The sequence below is a fragment of the Gobio gobio genome (genome assembly GCF_949357685.1).
Source record: "Gobio gobio genome assembly, chromosome: 7".
Classification (NCBI taxonomy): Eukaryota; Metazoa; Chordata; class Actinopteri; order Cypriniformes; family Gobionidae; genus Gobio; species Gobio gobio.
Window position 1 is genome coordinate 50,461,057 of NC_137103.1, and position 20,229 is coordinate 50,481,285.

General features: G+C 37.2%; 1 protein-coding gene across 1 annotated transcript in view; it reads left to right on the plus strand.

Moving 5' to 3' along the window:
- Positions 1 to 20,229, plus strand: part of lrp2a (low density lipoprotein receptor-related protein 2a) — a gene marked incomplete at its 5' end in the record, with an annotated part of 148,918 nt that overhangs the window by 26,442 nt on the left and 102,247 nt on the right. Inside the window, 12 exons of the mRNA XM_079821156.1 lie at positions 1,367 to 1,480; positions 1,578 to 1,694; positions 1,807 to 1,950; positions 3,181 to 3,300; positions 3,405 to 3,533; positions 5,412 to 5,581; positions 12,479 to 12,702; positions 13,257 to 13,463; positions 14,267 to 14,469; positions 14,918 to 15,058; positions 15,206 to 15,409; positions 17,782 to 17,974. Of these exons, the coding sequence (XP_079677282.1) occupies positions 1,367 to 1,480; positions 1,578 to 1,694; positions 1,807 to 1,950; positions 3,181 to 3,300; positions 3,405 to 3,533; positions 5,412 to 5,581; positions 12,479 to 12,702; positions 13,257 to 13,463; positions 14,267 to 14,469; positions 14,918 to 15,058; positions 15,206 to 15,409; positions 17,782 to 17,974 (1,966 nt within the window). The remainder of the gene's footprint in view (positions 1 to 1,366; positions 1,481 to 1,577; positions 1,695 to 1,806; positions 1,951 to 3,180; positions 3,301 to 3,404; positions 3,534 to 5,411; positions 5,582 to 12,478; positions 12,703 to 13,256; positions 13,464 to 14,266; positions 14,470 to 14,917; positions 15,059 to 15,205; positions 15,410 to 17,781; positions 17,975 to 20,229) is intronic.

Sequence of the window (20,229 nt, forward strand, 5' to 3'; positions counted from 1 at the left end):
CATTTACCACTACATGATTTTGCTTGTGTTTAATTAGAATAATTGTTTAATAGTTAAAAAAATATTATATATATATACATACTAGGGCTGTCAAAAGATTAATCGCGATTAATCACATCCAAAATAAAAGTTTGTGTTTACATAATATATGTGTGTGTACTCTGTTAATTATTATTTATATATAAATACACACACATTCATGTATATATTTAAGAAATATTTGCTTGTATATACTGTATATACATTTATATAATCTATAATATATATAAATATAAATGTTTTATATATAAAAAAAATTTTTTTTTCTTAAATATATACATGCTTGTGTGTGTATTTATATATAATTAATAATTAACAGAGTACACACACACATATATTATGTAAACACAAACTTTTATTTTGGATGCGATTAATCTTTTGACAGCCCTAATATATATATATATACTATATACATATAGTACATAAATATGTATATAGTATATAAATACATTATTCTCAGTTTGTTCTATGCAGTGTTATTTTAGTATTATTTATATACTATTATGTTTTTTATTAATATTTTGAATTTGCTTTTATTTTAATTTTTTAGTTTACATTCTCATTTTAGTAAAAAAAAAATTAATTTTGTTACATACATTTTTATTCATTTTTTATATTACTATTTAAGTTTAATTTATTTTATTTCAGTTTTAGTATTAGTTAAGTTTTAGTTTTTATTTATTTTCAATTAGTAATTTTAGTGTTTCACCTTAAACTTATTTAAATTATTTGCAAAGGCAACATTTCACATTTTTTCATAATTTTTTCAAGTTTTTCATCTAATATTTATAAATATATATTTTTAATTTCAGCTTTATTTGAATGAACAGTGAACAAAAGTGTTTTTAATAGTTTTAGTTAATAACCCTGATTCTGTGAAACACAACATACAATGCTAGGCATTATACAAATATTAATAAAAGTGACTTTTGCACAACATTTCAAGTGTTATGAAGCCATTTGATATTTTTTTTGTGACAAACAAAGCAAATTTAAGTCATTTTTGCACTGATTATCCCATTCGCAGTCTAATTTTTTTTGTTGCGATTCGCTACAACAATCGAAAACCATGTGTTCAAATGCACCATTTGTTAATTGAAAACATGCACAAATTATATTTGAAACGCTTATATTTTGAACTTCATCTCACACAAATCTATTATGTGGCTTCATAAGACATAATAAAGTGCACAAATTTGGAGAAAGAAAATATTACTGGGTCGGAATGACATGAAGGTGAATAAAATGTATTTCTGTATTAAACTATATTTAACTTTTGTGTCAAATTATGTGATGGACGGACGTATTTTTCCTTGTTTGTGTTCAGCCCGGCGGTGCAGCAGCGGTCAGTTTCAGTGCAGTAACGGAGAGTGTATTCCTCGCGGATACATCTGCGACCATGACGATGATTGTGGAGACAGAAGTGATGAACAGAACTGCAGTACGTAGTTTTAATCTAGCATTTTCTCAACCTCAAATCTAATCATAAAGAATGTAAAAGGGTAGCTTAGTAAAGCATATGTGTGTACCATCTACAGCTTACCCAACCTGCAGAGGAACATACTTCACCTGTCCCAGTGGCCGCTGCATTCACCAGGTCTGGCTGTGTGATGGAGAGGACGACTGCGAGGACAACGCGGATGAGAGAGGCTGCGGTACATCCTTAAAATGTCCCTCGGCATGCTAATTATTGCAAAAACCAGGCTTCACTTTTATTGCTTCTTGACTGACATATGGGCTGAAATTGTGTTTTTGTGGTGTGTTTAGACAACGTACAGCGTGAATGTTATCCAGGGGAATGGCCGTGTCCTTCTTCTGGTGTTTGCATCCCTCTTGACCACCTCTGTGATGGGACGGTACACTGTCCAGACGGAGAAGATGAAACCAACACCACTGCTGGACGCAACTGCAGTCAGTTACCACCTAAAAATCACTAAATCCACTGTAACACTAGCTGATTTTTATTTTATTTTAGTATTATCTATATACTATTATAGTATTTATTAATATTTTGAATCAGCTTTTTTTGGGGCAATTATTTTCATGTGCTTTTGTCATATTTATTAGTGTCATATTTATTATTTATTATTCTGGGTTTTTATATTTCGATATAACTGTAGATTTTATTTCAGTTTTAGTCATTTTTTTCATACTTCAACTTAAAACCTTTGTCATTTCATTATTTACAGTTATTTCAGATCTAATATTAATATTCTATTTATTTAATTTAATTTGGTGTAGAAACAACACGAATAATTAACAAAATAATCAAAAAGACATGAATAATAAAAAAGAAACAGCAAGTAACACATTGAATTAACTGTGAAATTTTGAAGTAAAAAGACTGAAATAGTATTTCTTGTAAAAGATACTTCAATAATCTTTGTTTTATCTACTTTATTAACTTTGTTCATTAACTTTATTAAAGCTACACTGTGTGATATTTTCCCCCATCTAGCGGTTAAAAGGTATATGACCATCCAGTGAATATTAGTTTCTCTTCCTCTCAATTCCGATTTCGTTTTAACTCCTACGGTGGCCGATTTAGTCCAAGATTAATATGGCCTCCAGTTCGACCTCGTCCACATTCGACACGGTGCCATCGAGTGTTAAAACGCGAAAGGCGAAGCTTGAATTCACGGGTATGTCCCTCTTTGGCTAATGTACTTTCAAGATGGAGGGGCAACATGGCGACCCGCATTCGAACCCCTCACCCGTATGTATTTTCAATGGAATATTATAAACTTACGAGAATACTTTATTACTTGAAAGAAGTAAATATACATTAATGAGCACATATATTTTTGAAAGAACTAAGTGTTTTTAGCTAAGAATAAACTAAAAAAGTTACACAGTGTAGCTTTAATATTTAAATAAATAAAAAAAATTAAGTGGAACAATAACAACATATATTTTATCATTTTTTTAATTCATATGCCCCTATTTTAATCAAAATGACTTCCCCACCCTCTTGCAATGACATCTCTTCTCTTCTCTGATGACGTGTTTATTGGTGTGAACATTTACATTTTTACTTACCGTTTCACAATAGGGAAGAAAAGACGATTGCTACTTCCGTTTCATGCTGGCTTTAAAGTTTACCTAACATTTGGAGTGATGTGTATCTGTGTTTCGTGTCAGGTATATGGCGCTGTGCATCCCTGAGCTGTGAACATCACTGTCACGCGTCTCCTGACGGAGGAACCTGTGCCTGTCCTCCAGGATACGTGGTCAGCAGAAATGACAGCCGCTCATGCATCGGTGAGCCGCTCAAACTTTTGATTGGTGATGAAAATGGTTATTCACACACTCAATCAAACTTGACATCCACTCAACTCTATCCCAACATCTTTCTGCACATGCAGATCATGATGACTGTAGTCTATGGGGTATGTGTGACCAGCTGTGTGAGGATCGGATTGGAAGCCATCGCTGCAGCTGTCGGGAGGGTTATCTTCTGGAGCAGCACAGATACTGCCGAGCAAATCCCTCATGTAGGTTCATTCAGACCTCTAACATGGGGCCTAAATTCTCAATCCCTGTATGTTGAAGGTACTCTAATCAGTTTCTGTTATCAGTCAGAGATGAGTGTCAAGTCATCTTTATTTATAAAGCACTTTATACAATATAGACTGTTTCAAACTGATTGATAATCAGGAAAATAACGATCCATGATGCAAACTTCATCAAAATCACATTCTGCTGTAAAGCAGCTCTAAAAAAAAAATACAATAGTGTCATTCAGCTCAATTCAGTTCAGTTCAATAAATCAGTGTTTCAAAGCAACAGCTATAAGATAATACAAGTTTTGTAGCAGATTAAGACACAATTATACTACGGGGCCGTTGAATGCTTGAATCTGATTGGCTGATGAACGTTCTGAGGTGTGCAATTATTTTCTGGGAAATGCACAGCGAACGTAGTTCCAGGCAGGTCTTGACCACATTACAGTTCCATATCACTTCGCCAAATGATTTCAGTTATTTCAAATGTCTTTACAGCCGACAACAGCAAATAACCAAAACCCACAACGACACTGACCAATCAAATAAATATAGTAAACAATAAGATAAAAAGGACAAATTTTCATGTTTTATTTCCACAAAATTACGTTAATTATGTAAGAAACGCACATTACTCTCGTTCTTCCGCTCTCTCTGCCCTCCCATTCAAACGCGCACACATACAGTGCGGACACACTCGCACAGAAACGAGATGTCAGCGCTGCTCTGACGATTTTATCAGTAAAATAGTTTAGCAACTTAAAAGCAACATGACATTTCTCACTAGCGAGGTAACGTTAATAAAGGCGCTGTTCTTACAGTTCCGTATTAGTTGACGCTGTTGAAAGAGACACAGGCTCTCTCTCTCTCTCTCTCTCTCTCTCTCTCTCTCTCTCTCTCTCTCTCTCTAATAACTCGCTGCATTAATAACGGCATTAGTCTGCTATCAGTGTGGCTCAAGCCTCCACAACTAGCTTTAAAATGACGTTTCGGAACTAGCAAAAGAGCAGTTGGATGAGACGCGGAAGAAATAGCCCTACTCACAATAGCGATTTAAGTACAAAAACCGGATGAATCCCTTTAAATATATCATCGGATCGATGTCTTGAGGTGTGGTAACCGTAGTATAAGTGGAATAATTGACGACGGGCCGTTGAATTATTAGAAAAATAATGCACATCCGAGGTGGTGATGCGGTCACGACACGAAGCGGAGTGGCTGTTACGCCTCGGGTGTGCATTATTTTTCTATATTATTGTGTGCATTATATTGTTTACTATATTTATTTGATTTTACTTAACATGTTAGGCAATCATGATTACAGCTTGTGATCACAAGCATATTACAATATAAAGTTGGCATACTTTGAAATCTTCGCAAAAATCTTTATACATTTTTTAAAATGTTTTCCTCATAATAAATCATATTAAATGTATTAATATTTTAAAATATATTTTACACAGGTTTACACATATATATTTTTTAATTTTAGCTGTTATTTCTGCATTGTATTTTCCTGCATGTTTTCACTTGCATCATGGCTTTCAGACTAATATTCCTAGTGTTAACTGTTATCTTTTATGTCCATTAATCAGGCTTTTTGTAGTCCATTTCTCTTCAAGTGCCTCAGTTTGCATTGAATGCCATCATGTTATTAAGCTCCTGAAATGTCTTCCTCCCAACCCATTTGTTAGGCAGGCCCTGGAAAATTAATAACAAGCGCTGGCACCAAACAGCCAATCTTAAACTCTCTCACATTAGTTATGTCTTATCAAATGTACATTATATTATGTGAGCTCTCTGAAGATTGTCAAACTATATACAGTAGGTTTATCACTAAATGAATTCACTTTGTTTGGTCATCTTTAGCTGGGATGCCCTCTCTGATATTCTCCAATGGGAGAGACTTGCTGATTGCTGATGTCCACGGACACAACGCTCAAACCCTGGTTGAGTCCCAGAACAGAGGAGTTGCGGTGGGTGTGGACTTCCACTACCAACTGAACAGGGTCTTTTGGACAGACACAATCCAAAATAAGGTAAAATGGACTATAGACTAAGAACAACAATCCTTGCAGGTTGCATATAGTTCCTAAAATTGAGCAGGGCTAACTACCATTCAAAAGTTTGGGACGATTTTTTTCTTTTATTCAACAAGGATGTATTCAATTGATCAAAAGTGACAGTAAAGATGTTTATAATGTTAGAAAAAAGTTATATTTTAAATAAATGCAGTTTTTGACATTTCTATTCTTCAAAGAATCCTGAAATTGTTTTGGTTTCTACAAAAATACTAAGCAGCACAACTGTTTTCAACCTTGATAAAAATAATAATTGTTTCTTAAGAAGCAAATCATCATATTATAATGATTTCTGAAGGATCATGTGACACTCAGCTTTGCATGACAGGAATAAATTACATTTCAAAATATATTCAGATAGAAACCATTATTTTACATTGTAATAATATTTCAGTTTTTCTATTTTTGCAGATAAATGCAGCTTTTGTGAGCATAAGAGACTTATTTTAAAAACATTAAAAAAATCTTACCGATTCTAAACTTTTGACCCAGTGTACAATCTCAATATTTTTCAGCCTTTTGACGAGGTTTATGTATTTGTAAATAATTTTTCATCAAACAGCCAATGTAGCCTAGTAGTTGAAACAATTAAGGCACAATATTTACAATATTTCTTAACTTGCCAGCAAAATCATTGCATATATATTGTGAATGTTTAAGATCTATATCTCCCAGTTCTAATTGATTTACAGCTCATTGTACCATATTTCACAGCTCAGTGTGTGGCATTAATGTTTCCCACTTACATTCATTTAATGCTCTGGCACCTGCCACGGGTTCTCAGATTTCCTGAATTTAATAAGTGGCATTTCACAGATTACTGAAGTTCTAACCTTGTCAGGCCGAGAGATATCGATGTTACATTTGTTGTTGATAACAAAGCTCTGCATTATACAGCTCTTCCTCCTTGGACATGTAGTAACGTCCCTGACCCGCAACACACACTCACACACGCAATCATTGTGCCAGTCAGACTGCTCTGATCTCACCTCACACACCCCAGCAACAGCGTTTGGCTAAAGGCCCAAACAGAGTGTGTCAGCATCTTCCAAGCCTCCCTAAACTCTTCCTGAAGCAATCAGGACCAAGCAATATTATGTTAACCCTCAGAGACCCACTTTTAAATTAAAACACATTTAAAGTGTTATATAATATCTGTTTTCACTAAAAATGGGTTACAAATTCTCAAATGCATAATAGCAACAAGTTAATGATTTTTTTTTTAAATAGAAAGTTTAAAAGAACAGCAATTATACATTATAAATGTGTATATTGTTACTTTTTTATAAAATTAACACATCCTTGCTGAATAAAAGCAAGTTATTTTTAAATGCAAATCATGCTGACCTCAAACATTTGGTCTTGACCGCATAACAGTTCCATATCACTTCGCCAAATGATTTCAGTTATTTCAAAGGTCCTTACAGCCGACAAGAGCAAAAGAACCAAAACCCAAAAGACACTGACCAAGCAAATATATAATAAACAAAAGAGTAAAAACAACAAATTATTTTCATGTTTTTTGCGTCAAAATGACTTTTTATCATGTACGGAAAGCACATACTCTCTTTCTCCCGCTCTCTCTCTCTCCTATTCAAATGCACACACATACAGTACGGACACACACTCACACAGAAATGTGTTGTCAGCGCTGCTCTGACAAATTTATCAGTAAAATAGTTTAGCAACTTAATAGCTACATGACATTTCTCACTAGCCAGGTAATAACGGCGCTGTTCTTGAAGCAGATAAACTTACAGTTTCGCAATTAGTAGAGACACTGCTGCTGAACACAGATTTAGGTAATCCACACACACTTAATCTTAATCTCTCTCTCTCTCTCTCTCTCTCTCTCTCTCTCTCTCTCTCTCTCTCTCTCTCTCTCTCTCTCTCTCTATCTCTCTCTCTCTCTCTCTATATATATATATATATATAGGGGTGCACCGACATTTCAGCCGCCGAAAATGTTCGGCCGGAAATGGCATTATCGGTTTCGGGCCGAAATAAAAAAAACTGCCGAAAACGTAAACCGACGTCACTCGCCCCTCCCATCCGTGCGCAAGCGCTTAGGTTTCACTCACGGTCGAGCCGTTATCACGCGCCACGTCTGCCTATCAAAGATTAAGCATGTCAGCGGTATGAGAACAAATAGAGACGTATCCAGCTGAACTACCCATTGCCAGAAGCGACAATTCCCTTGACTACTGGCGCGGGAACGAAGGCCGCTTTCCATTGCTTGCGCGGATTGCACGCAGGTATTTATCTGCCCCAAGCAGTGTTGGCAAGTCTGCGGTTTTCCCGCGGTATGTTTTTCCATGTCCGCAGATTGAAGCGACCCCAATTATGTGATATTTAGACCCAGGAATGTGAATTTTAGCAGGCAACCCTGCCAAAAAAACACATATTTTACCCCCCAAATGCCATTTTTCCCGGAGAACAGTGACAGACATTGAGAGACTATTCAGTGCAGCATCTCATGTTCTTAATGAGAACCATTCTGTGATTTTGTGTGCAGTTATTCAGATAATTGAGGATCTTTTTGTTAAAAACTGTTAAAAAAACTATTTTATTTGATGGAACATAAAACTTATAATAATATTAGGCCTATTTGGTATTATTATTTATATTTATTGTTAAAAATATTTTAGTAACTTAATAAAAGTTTGATTATTCTATTGGTTCCTGATTTTTTCATTTCAGATCCATTAAATTCAAGCAATATATATTAGTATACGTTTTTAAAAGAAGCCATTTTCGGCTTCAGTTTCGGTTTTCGGCCAAGTGCATCCTAAATTTTCGGTTTCGGGCCAGAATTTTCATTTCGGTGCATCACTATATATATATATATATATATATATATATATATATATATATATATATATATATATATATATATATATATATATATATATATATATATATATATATATATATATATATATATATATATTAGTATAATAACTGCATTAGTCTGCTATCAGTGGCTGAAGGCTTTGTTACTAGCTCTAAAATGATGCAGGCTTGGGTTTAGATGTGTAAGAAATTAGTCCTGCACACAAGCGTTTTAAGTACAAAAACCTGACAGATGTCATGAAATACATCATCTGAACATCTTGAGGTTTGGTAACCGTAGTATAAGCGGAATAATTGACTCCAGTTAGAAAATAATGCACACCCGAGAAAGAGCAAAAATTATATTCTAAAAAAAAACTTTCCTTAAAGGAACACTCCACTCTTTATGAAAATAGGCTAATTTTCCAACTCCCCCAGAGATAAACAGTTGAGTTTTACTGTTTTTGAATCCATTCAGCCGATCTCTGAGTCTGGTGGTAGCACTTTTAGCATAGCTTAGCATAGATCATTGAATCTGATTAGACCGTTAGCATCTCGCTCAAAAAAGACCAAAGACTTTTGATATTTTTCCTATTTAAAACTGGACTCTTCTGTAGTTACAGCGTGTACTAAGACCAACAGAAAATTAAAAGCTGCAATTTTCTAGGCCGATATGGCTCGGAACTATACTTTCATTCCCGCATAATAATCAAGGAACTTTTCTGCCGTACCATGAGTGCAGCGGCGCAATGATATTACGCAATATCATTGAAAAATATCAAAATATAATTTTCCGTCAGTCTTTGTACACTATGTAACTACAGAAGGGTCAAGTTTTAAATAGGAAAAATATAGAATTTTTCTATATAGCATTTCTTATAGCATTTTTGAGCGAGATGCTAACGGTCTAATCATATTCAATGATCTATGCTAAGCTATGCTAAAAGTGCTACCGCCAGACCCGGAGATCGGCCAAATGGATTTGAAAACGATAAAACTCAACTGTTACGGTACTCTCTAGGGGAGTTGGTAAATGAGTGTTCCTTTAATTCTCAACATAGAAATGAGAGAAAATTCAATGGTGCAATTTTACTGCCTTGAAAACCCTCTGTTTTTGTTTTGTTTTGCTAATGTTTAACCAAAATTCACCCCAAAACAAAAAATATGAGGAAAAAAAGAAAATATATAATAACTATCAGCACTTGGGTCTTTGAGGATTAAAGAAAAGGAGAAAAAAAAAATGTTTGTGGAGGCTGTAAAGGAAGTTGGCTCTCCGTCAGCGGAAAGGGGAATTCTTTGACTGATGCCTGTAGATACTGCTAATACGTTAATAATGGGCGAGCAGTCTGGCTCCCAAAGGGCTGCAGTCACGGTAACTGACTCAGATCGGTGCTAGACTCCGCATTTTTCTAATCTCCAGAAAGTGTCTGATATGCAGGAAAACGTGCATATTTCAGCGTAATTTTACGCAACCCGAGAGGATCTGGAGTGACCGTGCAGTATTCGTGTTCCCCACGTTCAGTCCCTTTTTTATGCATTTTTTTGGCCAGCTGAAAGAGCTTTGTTTCAAACTCTTGGCTACATTGTGATTTGGACATCAGCCATGGAGCAAAAATGTGGGTACATACAAGGAGACGGGTTTCTGAGATTAGTACCCCAACATGACACAATGCCAGTAGAGTCTCTTCGCAGGGGGTCTGCAGAGAGCCACGCCACCAGACCACCTTCACAGCTTGAGTTTCTGTTAAACGGGTCAGCTAAGAATCATAGTCTTTTAGACGTTTGGCTCTGGTTTCCAAAGGGCGAAGCCTGCAAAGAGCATTGGTGCCTTAGCTTGTGTTATGATGCCAAGGGATCCAGCCTGAGAAACTGGTGCCATCTTTTAATCAATAGGGCAGTGGTTTCAGAGTACCACCTCTGGGGCAGCGGAGTAAGGCAACCTCTCAGATGTTAGATGATACAAGACCAACTACAATCTTATTACCCATGATTATTCAAGAAGAGAATATAATGTCAAGCTCTGACTAAGTTGTGATGGTTTTTGTAGGATTTAGCAAAAAAGACCACCTTTGATCAGGTTTCATTTCTATAGGCTGATTTTGTGCAGCATACTAGGAAATAACCAGGCAAACTTATGAGGTTGGTTGACTATCAGGATCTTTAAAGTGAAGCTGGTTGAACCAGTGTTATTTTAGTATTATATACAGCTCTGGAAAAAATTAAGAGACCACTTAACATTGAGAAATACCCGCTTATACCATGGTATTGTGCCTCCCTCGTTGCTGAAAAAATATAATGTAGCGAATCTATTTTATTATTAAAAGTCGTGGGGCGGCGTTGAAAACAAGTTTCTGTGTGTGCGCACTGCACAATGCGATCTCCACTATGTGTGTGTGTGTGTGTGTGTGTGTTTGTTTGCGTTTTAATGACAACTGACTTGGAACTACTTGTGCATTAAAACGGTTTTATTGCACACCTTCCAGCCAATCAGAATTGAGTATTCAGAAAGAACGTGGTATAATCATTTTTTTTTAATGAAGTGTGTGGTATACATGGTATAATTATTAACATGGTAAAATAAAGTGTTGAAAATGGAAATGATCGTTTTTATAAATACTTTAAATTAGCTTTTATATTTTAGTGTTCAGTTTTTGAGTCACCTTAGTTTTTTTTATTTAATATTGTTATTTAGGTGTAGATTATTTTCATTTTTAGCTTTAGCTTTCGTTCAGTTTTAGTTTTCATTTATTCAGTAATTTTAATTTTATTATTTATTATTTTGAATATTTTATTTATAATATTCAGTAATTTAGTTAATTTCAGTTCTTCAACTTGCCAAGGCAACATTTCAATTTTTTTATTTAGTTTTTTATTTTATTTATTTTATTAAATGATATTGATAGTTTTTACATTTATAATTAATTTATTTGGCAATTAAAAATTACCAAACAATTCTTTATTTATTATAAATGATTTAATGTGCCATATTTATTTGTAATATTTTGTTTATAATATTATATATTAAAATATACATATACATATATTTATTTAGTTAAAGGGTTAGTTCACCCAAAAATGAAAATTCTGTCATCAATAACTTACCCTCATGTCGTTCGACACCCGTAAGACCTCCGTTCATCTTCGGAACACAAATGAAGATATTTTAGTTGAAATCTGATGGCTCTAAAAGGCCTCCATTGGCACAATGCACGGTTCACTCTCAAGACCCTTAAAAGGTACTAAAGACGTCGTTACAAAGTCCATCTCACTACAGTGGTTCTACAATAACTTAAAAAAAAAAACCCTAAATAACGATTTACATAGTGATGACGATTTCAAAACACGGCATCGTGAAGCTTCGAAGAGTTATGAATCAGTGAGTCGAATCATGATTCGGATCGCGTGTCAAACCGCCAAACTGCTGAAATTTGGCGATCCAAACTGCTGATTCGACTCACTGATTCATAACGCTTCGAAGCTTCATGAGGCCGTGTTTTGAAATCGTCATCACTATATAAGTCGTTATTCAGGGTTTTTTTGCGCACAAAAACTATTCTCGCCGATTCATAAAGTTATTGTAGAACCACTGTAGTGAGATGGACTTTGTAACGACGTCTTTAGTACCTTTTAAGGGTCTTGAGAGTGAACCGTGCATTGTGCCAATGGAGGCCTTTCAGAGCCATCAGATTTCAACTAAAATATCTTCATTTGTGTTCCGAAGATGAACGGAGGTCTGACGGGTGTCGAACGACATGAGGGTAAGTAATTAATGACAGAATTTTCATTTTTGGGTGAACTAACCCTTTAAGTAAGTTAGTCATTTAATTTCTTAAAATTCCCACGGCATATTGCATTTTATTTAAACTTTATTTCAATTAGCATAAATGTTTTTTAATAATTACATTTTAGTTTTAAGAACCCTGGTGGTGACAGCAGCAAACTAACATCCACAACTAATGCTGGTCTTTTCATCAGTGTCAAAACCTCAACAACATCTAACCACAACTTGTTTGCTCCAAATAGGTGTTTTCCGTGGATATGGATGGGTCGCATTTGCAGGTGGTACTGAACGTATCCGTGGACTATCCTGAAAACCTCGCCGTGGACTGGGTGAATAATAAGCTGTACGTGGTGGAGGCCAGCGTCAACAGAATCGACATGGTGGACTTAGATGGGAGCAATCGGGTCACGTTGATCGCCGAGCACCTGGGCAACCCAAGAGGTCTCGCGCTTGACCCGACTGTGGGGTGAGTTCCCAGAGAGACGTTTAATCTTATCCTAGCTTCCTCCACATAATCTGCACCCATTGTAAGTGAAATCATAAATCTGATCTCGGATCTGCAGCTTCAGATACTGAGAACGGGAATGTTGAACACTGTTTGTAAGGATTAGGCAGAAGTAATTAAGCAAAGATGAAACCCAATAGGGCTGTACGGCCAGGTGGCCCCCTGCTAAATTGAGAAGTGACAATTAATGCGTAAAGTTGAATCGCTATGGATCGTGTTTGAAAATTAAGTTCTTTGGGTATTTATTTCAAAATCTCGTTCTTATCCCCAAGGGTTTTATCCGTAACCCAATACTGTCCAAACTGAGCGCTAACAATATATTAGAGTAAATACCTTTGAAGTTCAAGTTGCTCTTTAAGTCTTCCAGTGCAACATGAGTTTCATAAATCATGGATTGTCTCATTATAATAGGATCATTTAATTTAGGATTACTTCCTCTTTTTATTGTAGATGTTAAGTGTCATTTTAAAAGAATGTCTTGTGTGGCACAATGAGATTATTGTGTTTGAGTTTAGGTACCTCTTCTTCTCTGACTGGGATACTTTGAATGGAGAACCAGGTCTGGAAAGGGCCTTCATGGATGGGACCAATCGATACGGGATCATCAGGACCAAACTCGGCTGGCCTGCTGGGATTACTTTGGACCTTGAGGCCAAGAGAGTGTATTGGGTGGACAGCCGTTACGATTATATTGAAACCACAACCTACGATGGCTTGCACAGGTATCTATTAAAAGTTGCAGAGATGTTTTATTTGGAAATGCATGCTGATTTTCCCACTTTTCAGAAGTTAATTTTTGGATATAGATCCAAAAATGAAAATTAGCCCATAATTTACTCACCCTCAAGTCATCCTAGGTGTATATGACATTCTTCTTTCAGACAAATAAAATCTGAGTTATATTACAAAAGTCCAGGCAAATCCTAGCATTAGAATTGGATTCATAGTTTTTGAAGTCCATAGAAAGTGCATCTGTCCGTCAAATAACTACTCCACGTGGCTCCGGGGTGTTAATAAAGGCCTTCTGAAGCAAATCGACGTGTTTGTGTAAGAAAAATATTCATATTTAAAACTTTATCAAACTTTCGGCCGACCGCCTTCCGCGGAAAAGTGTTGAATGTTGAAATTGAAACTCAAGATGAGTACGTGACGTCATGACGAGCCTACCTGGTCGCGTTTGTCTTTCGATCGGCAGGGTAACTTTCAACAATTTTTCCATAAATTGAACAGGGAAGGCGGTCGGCCGAAACTTTACTTTATAAAGTTTTAAATATGGATATTTTTCTTACACAAACGCATCGATTCGCTTCAGAAGGCCTTTATTAACACCCTAAAAACAGAGCAACTATAAATCAAATTCTAATGCTTGGATTAGCCAGGACTTTTGTAATATAACTCAGATTTTATTCGTCTGAAAGAAGAATGTCATATACACCTAGGATGACTTGAGGGTGAGTAAATTATGGGCTAATTTTCATTTTTGGGTGAACTATCCCTTTAAGCTCTTATTTGAATTCTCCGATAGGAAAACGGTGGTTCATGGTGGTTCTGTGATTCCTCATCCATTTGGCATTGCTTTGTTCGAGCATTCGGTCTACTACACTGACTGGACTAAGATGGCCGTTATGAAGGCTAATAAATACAGCGACAACAGCCCACAAGAGCTCTACAGGACCTCTCAGAGACCACATGGCCTGACTGTGGTCCATGCATACAAACAGCCCTTTGGTAAGCAGCCTAGGAAGTGCATGTGCCACTCAGTATGATTAATATTAAACTGCTTAGCTGTCGACAACAGAGTTTTAGTGTGGTTTTAGTTCTAGAAGTATGTGCTTTCAGTGCAGTTTTGGTTATAGTGTGGTTTTGGTTCTATAAGTATTTTCCCACTCATCTCTGGTGATGCATTCACAAATGTGCTAAATACATTTGTAAGCGTGGTCCAAAAAGTTTTGATTCGATCAATGAAACCACACATACAGATAGTCAGATATGCAATGTGGTCTCATCTTATTTATAGTGTAACCATTAAGTTAAAATGTCCTGTTGCATCTTGGATGGCAGTGAAACACCTGATAATCAATCACTGTGCTTAGGAGAGGTTTTAAACGAAAATAGTGCATGACTGCTATTCTTTTTGTGGATTATTTTGGTGACGTGTGTTTGTTTGATCGGCCAGTAAGTAACCCCTGTGGCACTAATCGAGGAGGCTGTGAGCACATCTGTATTCTGAGTCACAGAACTGATAATGGAGGTCTGGGATATCGCTGCCGCTGCCGAATGGGCTACGATCTGCATGCTGACGGCAAGAGATGTGTCGGTAAGACAGATCTCGGTCACTCCTTGTGTCTGTTTCTTTGATTAGCATTTGCATCGGGTCATATAATAAGGCATCAACCTTTTGAGATACAAGAGCTTGATGTTTAAAGAAAATATGAAAACCATCATGCAAATATGTCTCTTACAGCTGTCAGGCAGTTTCTGCTGTTCTCCAGTCAGCTGGCGGTCAGAGGGATCCCCTTCAACCTGTCCACACAAGAAGACGTCATTCTACCTGTGACAGGAACTCCGTCTTATTTCGTTGGAGTGGACTTCAGTGCTGCAGACAATTCAATTTTCTTTTCTGATACAGTGAAGGACATCATCTACAAACAGAAAATTGATGGAACTGGTGAGAATGGCTAGTTTTTTATATGCATATTTCGGTAAAGCAGTGTGTGTGTGTATATATTATACACGGATTAGGCATAACATTATGACAGGTGAAGTGAATAACACTGATTATCTCTTTATCACGGCACTTGTTATTGGGTGGAATATATAAAAGACACAAGTGTACATTTTGTCCTCAAAGCTGATGTGTTAGAAGCAGGAAACATGGGCAAGCGTTAGGATTTAAGCGAGTTTGACAAGGGCCAAATGGTGATGGCTAGACGACTGGGTCAGAGCATCTCCAAAACTGCAGCTCTTGTGGGGTGTTGCCGGTCTGCAGTGGTCAGTGTCTATCAAAAATGCTCCAAGGAAGGAACAGTGGTGAACTGGCGACAGGGTCATGGGCGGCCAAGGCTCATTAATGCACGTGGGGGGCGAAGGCTGGCCGGTGTGGTCCGATCAAACAGTCGAGCTACTGGAGCTCAAATTGCTCAAGAAGTTCATGCTGGTTCTGATAGAAAGGTGTCAGAACACACAGTGCATCGCAGTTTATTGCGAACGGGGCTGCATAGCCGCAGACCAGTCAGGGTGCCCATGCTGACCCCTGTCCACCGCCGAAAGCACCAACAGTGGGCATGTGAGCATCAGAACTGGACCACGGAGCAATGGAAGAAGGTGGCCTGGTCTGATGAATCACGTGTTCTTTTATATCAAGTGGATGGCCAGGTGCGTGTGCGTTGCTTTCATGGAAACGGTATTCCCTGGTGGAGTGTGGCCTCTTTCAGCAGGATAATGCGTCCTGCCACAAAGCAAAAATGGGTCAGGAATGGTTTGAGGAGTTTGAGGTGCATCCAATTGAGCGTCTGTGGGATGTGCTGAACAAACAAGTCAAATCCATGGAGACCCTATCTCGCAACTTACAGGACTTAAAGGATCTGCTGCTAACATTTTACCACAGCACACCTTCAGGGGTCTAGTGAAGTCCATGGCTCGACGGGTCACGGCTGTTTACACACAATATTAGGAAGGTGGTCATAATGTTATGCCTAGTCGGTGTGTATATATATATATATATATATATATATATATATATATATATATATATATATATATATATATATATATATATATATATATATATATAGTTTATATTCACTAAAATATTATTTGGTTCAAATTATCTTCTCATTCATTTTGCTGGTGAACAAAAGCACAAAATCTTGGATGAAATGTCCTTGACTTGTAGGCAGATAAAGTGAGAAACTGATACTCACTGAATATTCCATTCAGCCCTCGGGATGTTTGCCAACAACACATTTCGCTGCATGTGATCTCGCCTATCAGCTACCTTCAAAGGCCAACTACATAAGATAATGTGTTCGCTGGTGTTGGACTACATTTCTAAAATAAATCCAGGACTGTAATGCCTTCCTCCTCCTGACTCAATCCCCCAAAAAATAGACAGTTTACTCATTTTATTCATCACCTGTAAGACACAAGTTGGGAGGCAAGCACTGTTGTTCCTTAGTACCAAAGTGCAGCCAGTGTGACCCAGTAGAGCTGATGATATGGGTTTCAGAAGGGGCAACACACACGGGAGCCTGATGAATTGTGGGACGGGGAAATGAAATTTGCTAAATTAAGTGCTGCTTTGATTTTTTTTGTGTGGCATTTATGTTTGTGAGCTTTAATCTCATCTCCACTACCATTCAAAAGTTTGGGATATGTAAAATTTTAAAAAATCATGTTTTCTTATTCTCACCAAGGCTGCATTTATTTGATTAAAAAATACAGTAAACACTGTGATGTTTTAAAATATGTTTTATATTTTATATATTTTAAAATGTACTGTATTCCTGTGATGCAACTGATGTTATCAGTGTCACACGATCCTTCAGAAATCATCTAATATGCTGATTTGCTGCTCAAGAAACAAATATTATTATTATCATCAATGTTGAAAACAGTTGTGCTGCTTAATATTTCTTTGGAAACCGTGATACTTTTCACTAAATGATCAATTTAATGCGTACTTGGTGAATAAAAGTGTTATTCTTTTTATTTATTTGTACGTACTGACCCCAAACTATTGAATGGTAGTGTATAGTGCTAGTGTACTTATAAAAGTTCACAGAATTGGCTTTTGGAAGTGTACATTTATGATCAATATCAATTGGCTTTCATCTTAACTTTTTTTTCTGACATGCCCTTAACTTGGAAAGTTGCCCAAATTAAATACCTCCGATTTCAATAGTATGTATTGTTCAATCGTCTGCTCATAGGCTCCATATTTTGCTGCAATCTGCATTCTTTCATAGCTCTTAAGTGTACATGCAGACTAGCAGGGGATTGCACTTTCATCTTTGTGTTTCTTTGCTTTAAACTGCACAGGCCGGGAGGTACTAGCAGCCAATCGGGTGGATGGTGTGGAAGATCTTGCTTATGACTGGATATCAAAGAACCTATACTGGACCGATCCACGGTACAGGAGTATATCTGTCATGAAGGTCTCGGATAAGTCCAGACGAGCCATTGTACGCAACCTCAACAACCCCAGATCCATAGTGGTTCACCCAATGGCTGGGTGAGTCATTTATCAGCTTGTCTTGTTGATGATATTGCTATTTTATATACATAAAAAAAGAAAAGTAGTTAATACTATGGCTCTGCTCCAAAACTTAGTGAGCTACAATACCTTGCTGTCAACGGCCTAAATAGGCTACTATCTTCTAGGGATGCACCGATACCATTTTTTAAGGATATAGTACGAGTACCAATATTTACTCGCCAATACCGATACCTGTACATTTATTAATTTATTTTTCTTTTTTCTCTCTTTTTTGTGATGTGGCAGTTTTCCAAGCACAACACAGTGAGACTGTGAATGTAGAACATATTCTTTATTATTACTCAAATTAAAAAAGTATTATTTTTATGTGCTTATCACAAACTTAAAGGTGCACTATGTAACTTTTCTGTCCGCTAGAGGTCGCCTATTCAAAACAAAGGCGTAGTTTGATTACGGCAAGTTTTTTGATTACGGCAAGTTTACGGCAAGTTTGAGCGCAGAATCTTGTGTCACAGCCGGAGGAAAAGAATCAGGATAGGACTCGGGCAGAAATCATGTTCATGGATGTGATTATTAACGTTACTGTAGTATGAAGCAGAAGCAGGAGCGAGTGTTGTGGAGCTGAGCAAGGCCGCTGGAGCGATTGTTAATAAGATGAACGCAACACACGCCTCATGAGCAGCAGGACTTTTATTATGACACAGTCACCGGTGGGACTTTTATTATGCCACAGTCGCCGGCGCCATTTCCGCTTCCATTTTCCGGTCATGAGTCTGAGGTAACGCTAGCCTAGAAATCTAGACGCACCCTTGCGGCAGAGAATTTAGTTTGCCGCAAGTGTAGTCTAGCAACTCTCGGTAGACCTGAGAGCTGGAAAAAACAAACTCTGGTCAGGCCAATCACAGTGTGTGTAGAGTCGGTGGGCGGGCTTAACATAATGACGGCAGAGTTGCGGAGGTTCTGCGTGCTACTCGTAAACAAAGAAGCTGGCGAACAGCGGTCTTTTGAATCGGCTTTGGCCGCAACTCTGGAAGACTTGGAGTTAACCTTTTGTTTGAGAAAAGAACAAAGAACGCCATTGAAGTCATTCTTAAGAAAAGAAGATGTGTTCAGAGTTTTGCCGACCGGATACGGCGAAGTCTATCAGCTAACGTTAGCTCGGCTTCACTTTCTTCTTTGTTCTGGTTGGTTGTGGCGCTCATGGCACTATCCAATTGCGTGCAGAGGGAATTTGAAAGACAACCGTTTATCCCGCCCCTAGGATTGAGCCCTGCCAATGGTGAGTTTCCAGACCCAACATCTTGATGTGGGTCTGGCTTGTCAGGCAGGCTAAGGTAACGCAGCTCTGTTTATCATATTAGATACATCTGAGTGTGTTGGAAATTATGTTATGACGTTACTCTGTGCATTCGTTCGGCGGCTGCTATGACACTTGTTGCACACTGCCGTGAGAGTAAAGCTCTTCTGCAAAATAAAACCGGAAACCGAGGGTAACACAGATATGACACAATCGACAGGCGACGCCCTCACACGTCCCGGTTCCTTGGTTAAAATAGCAATTTCTCACGATTTACAAATAGTTGGAAACATTTGGGATATTGTAAGTATCAATTGAACAAAATATATAACACTGGCCTAGTGATTTTTGACATATTTTACCGAATTTTTTTTACATAGTGACCCTTTAAAGCACAAATTTCAGTGTCCAACAACCTTCAAAGGGCATAATTACCATTGTCATAAAAAAAAAAGCATGCAGTTCGCAATGTGTGGGTTGTTGTCATTAATTTTGAAGTACTTCGGCACACCTGAGGCTGACATTGTGTCTGCTGCTGCCGCCGGTGTCTGTGTGCATGGGAAATTCTGTCAGTTACGTCACGTGAGGTATCGGGGGTATTTTTACAATTACAAGTACATGAGATTGGTATCGGACTGGTATCGGTATCAGTGCATCCCTACTAATAAGTGACCAATTTGGAGTGCTCTTCATAGGCATCAACTCTGAGAATCTTACAAATAGCATGCAAGTGCACAAAGGACTCAACTCCTGTGAATTACATTCAATAGAGTTTGGCATTAGCATGTTGCTAAGCTAAGATTGTATATTTTGATATGCATAGCACATGCAAATATTGGTAACAATTTAATTTTTTGGTATTTTTTGGTTCAATACTTGTTGAATATGAGTGTTATTTAAGTGTTGTTTATATACTATTGAAGTATTTATTAATATTTTAAATTAGCTTTTATTTTTATATATTTTTTAAATA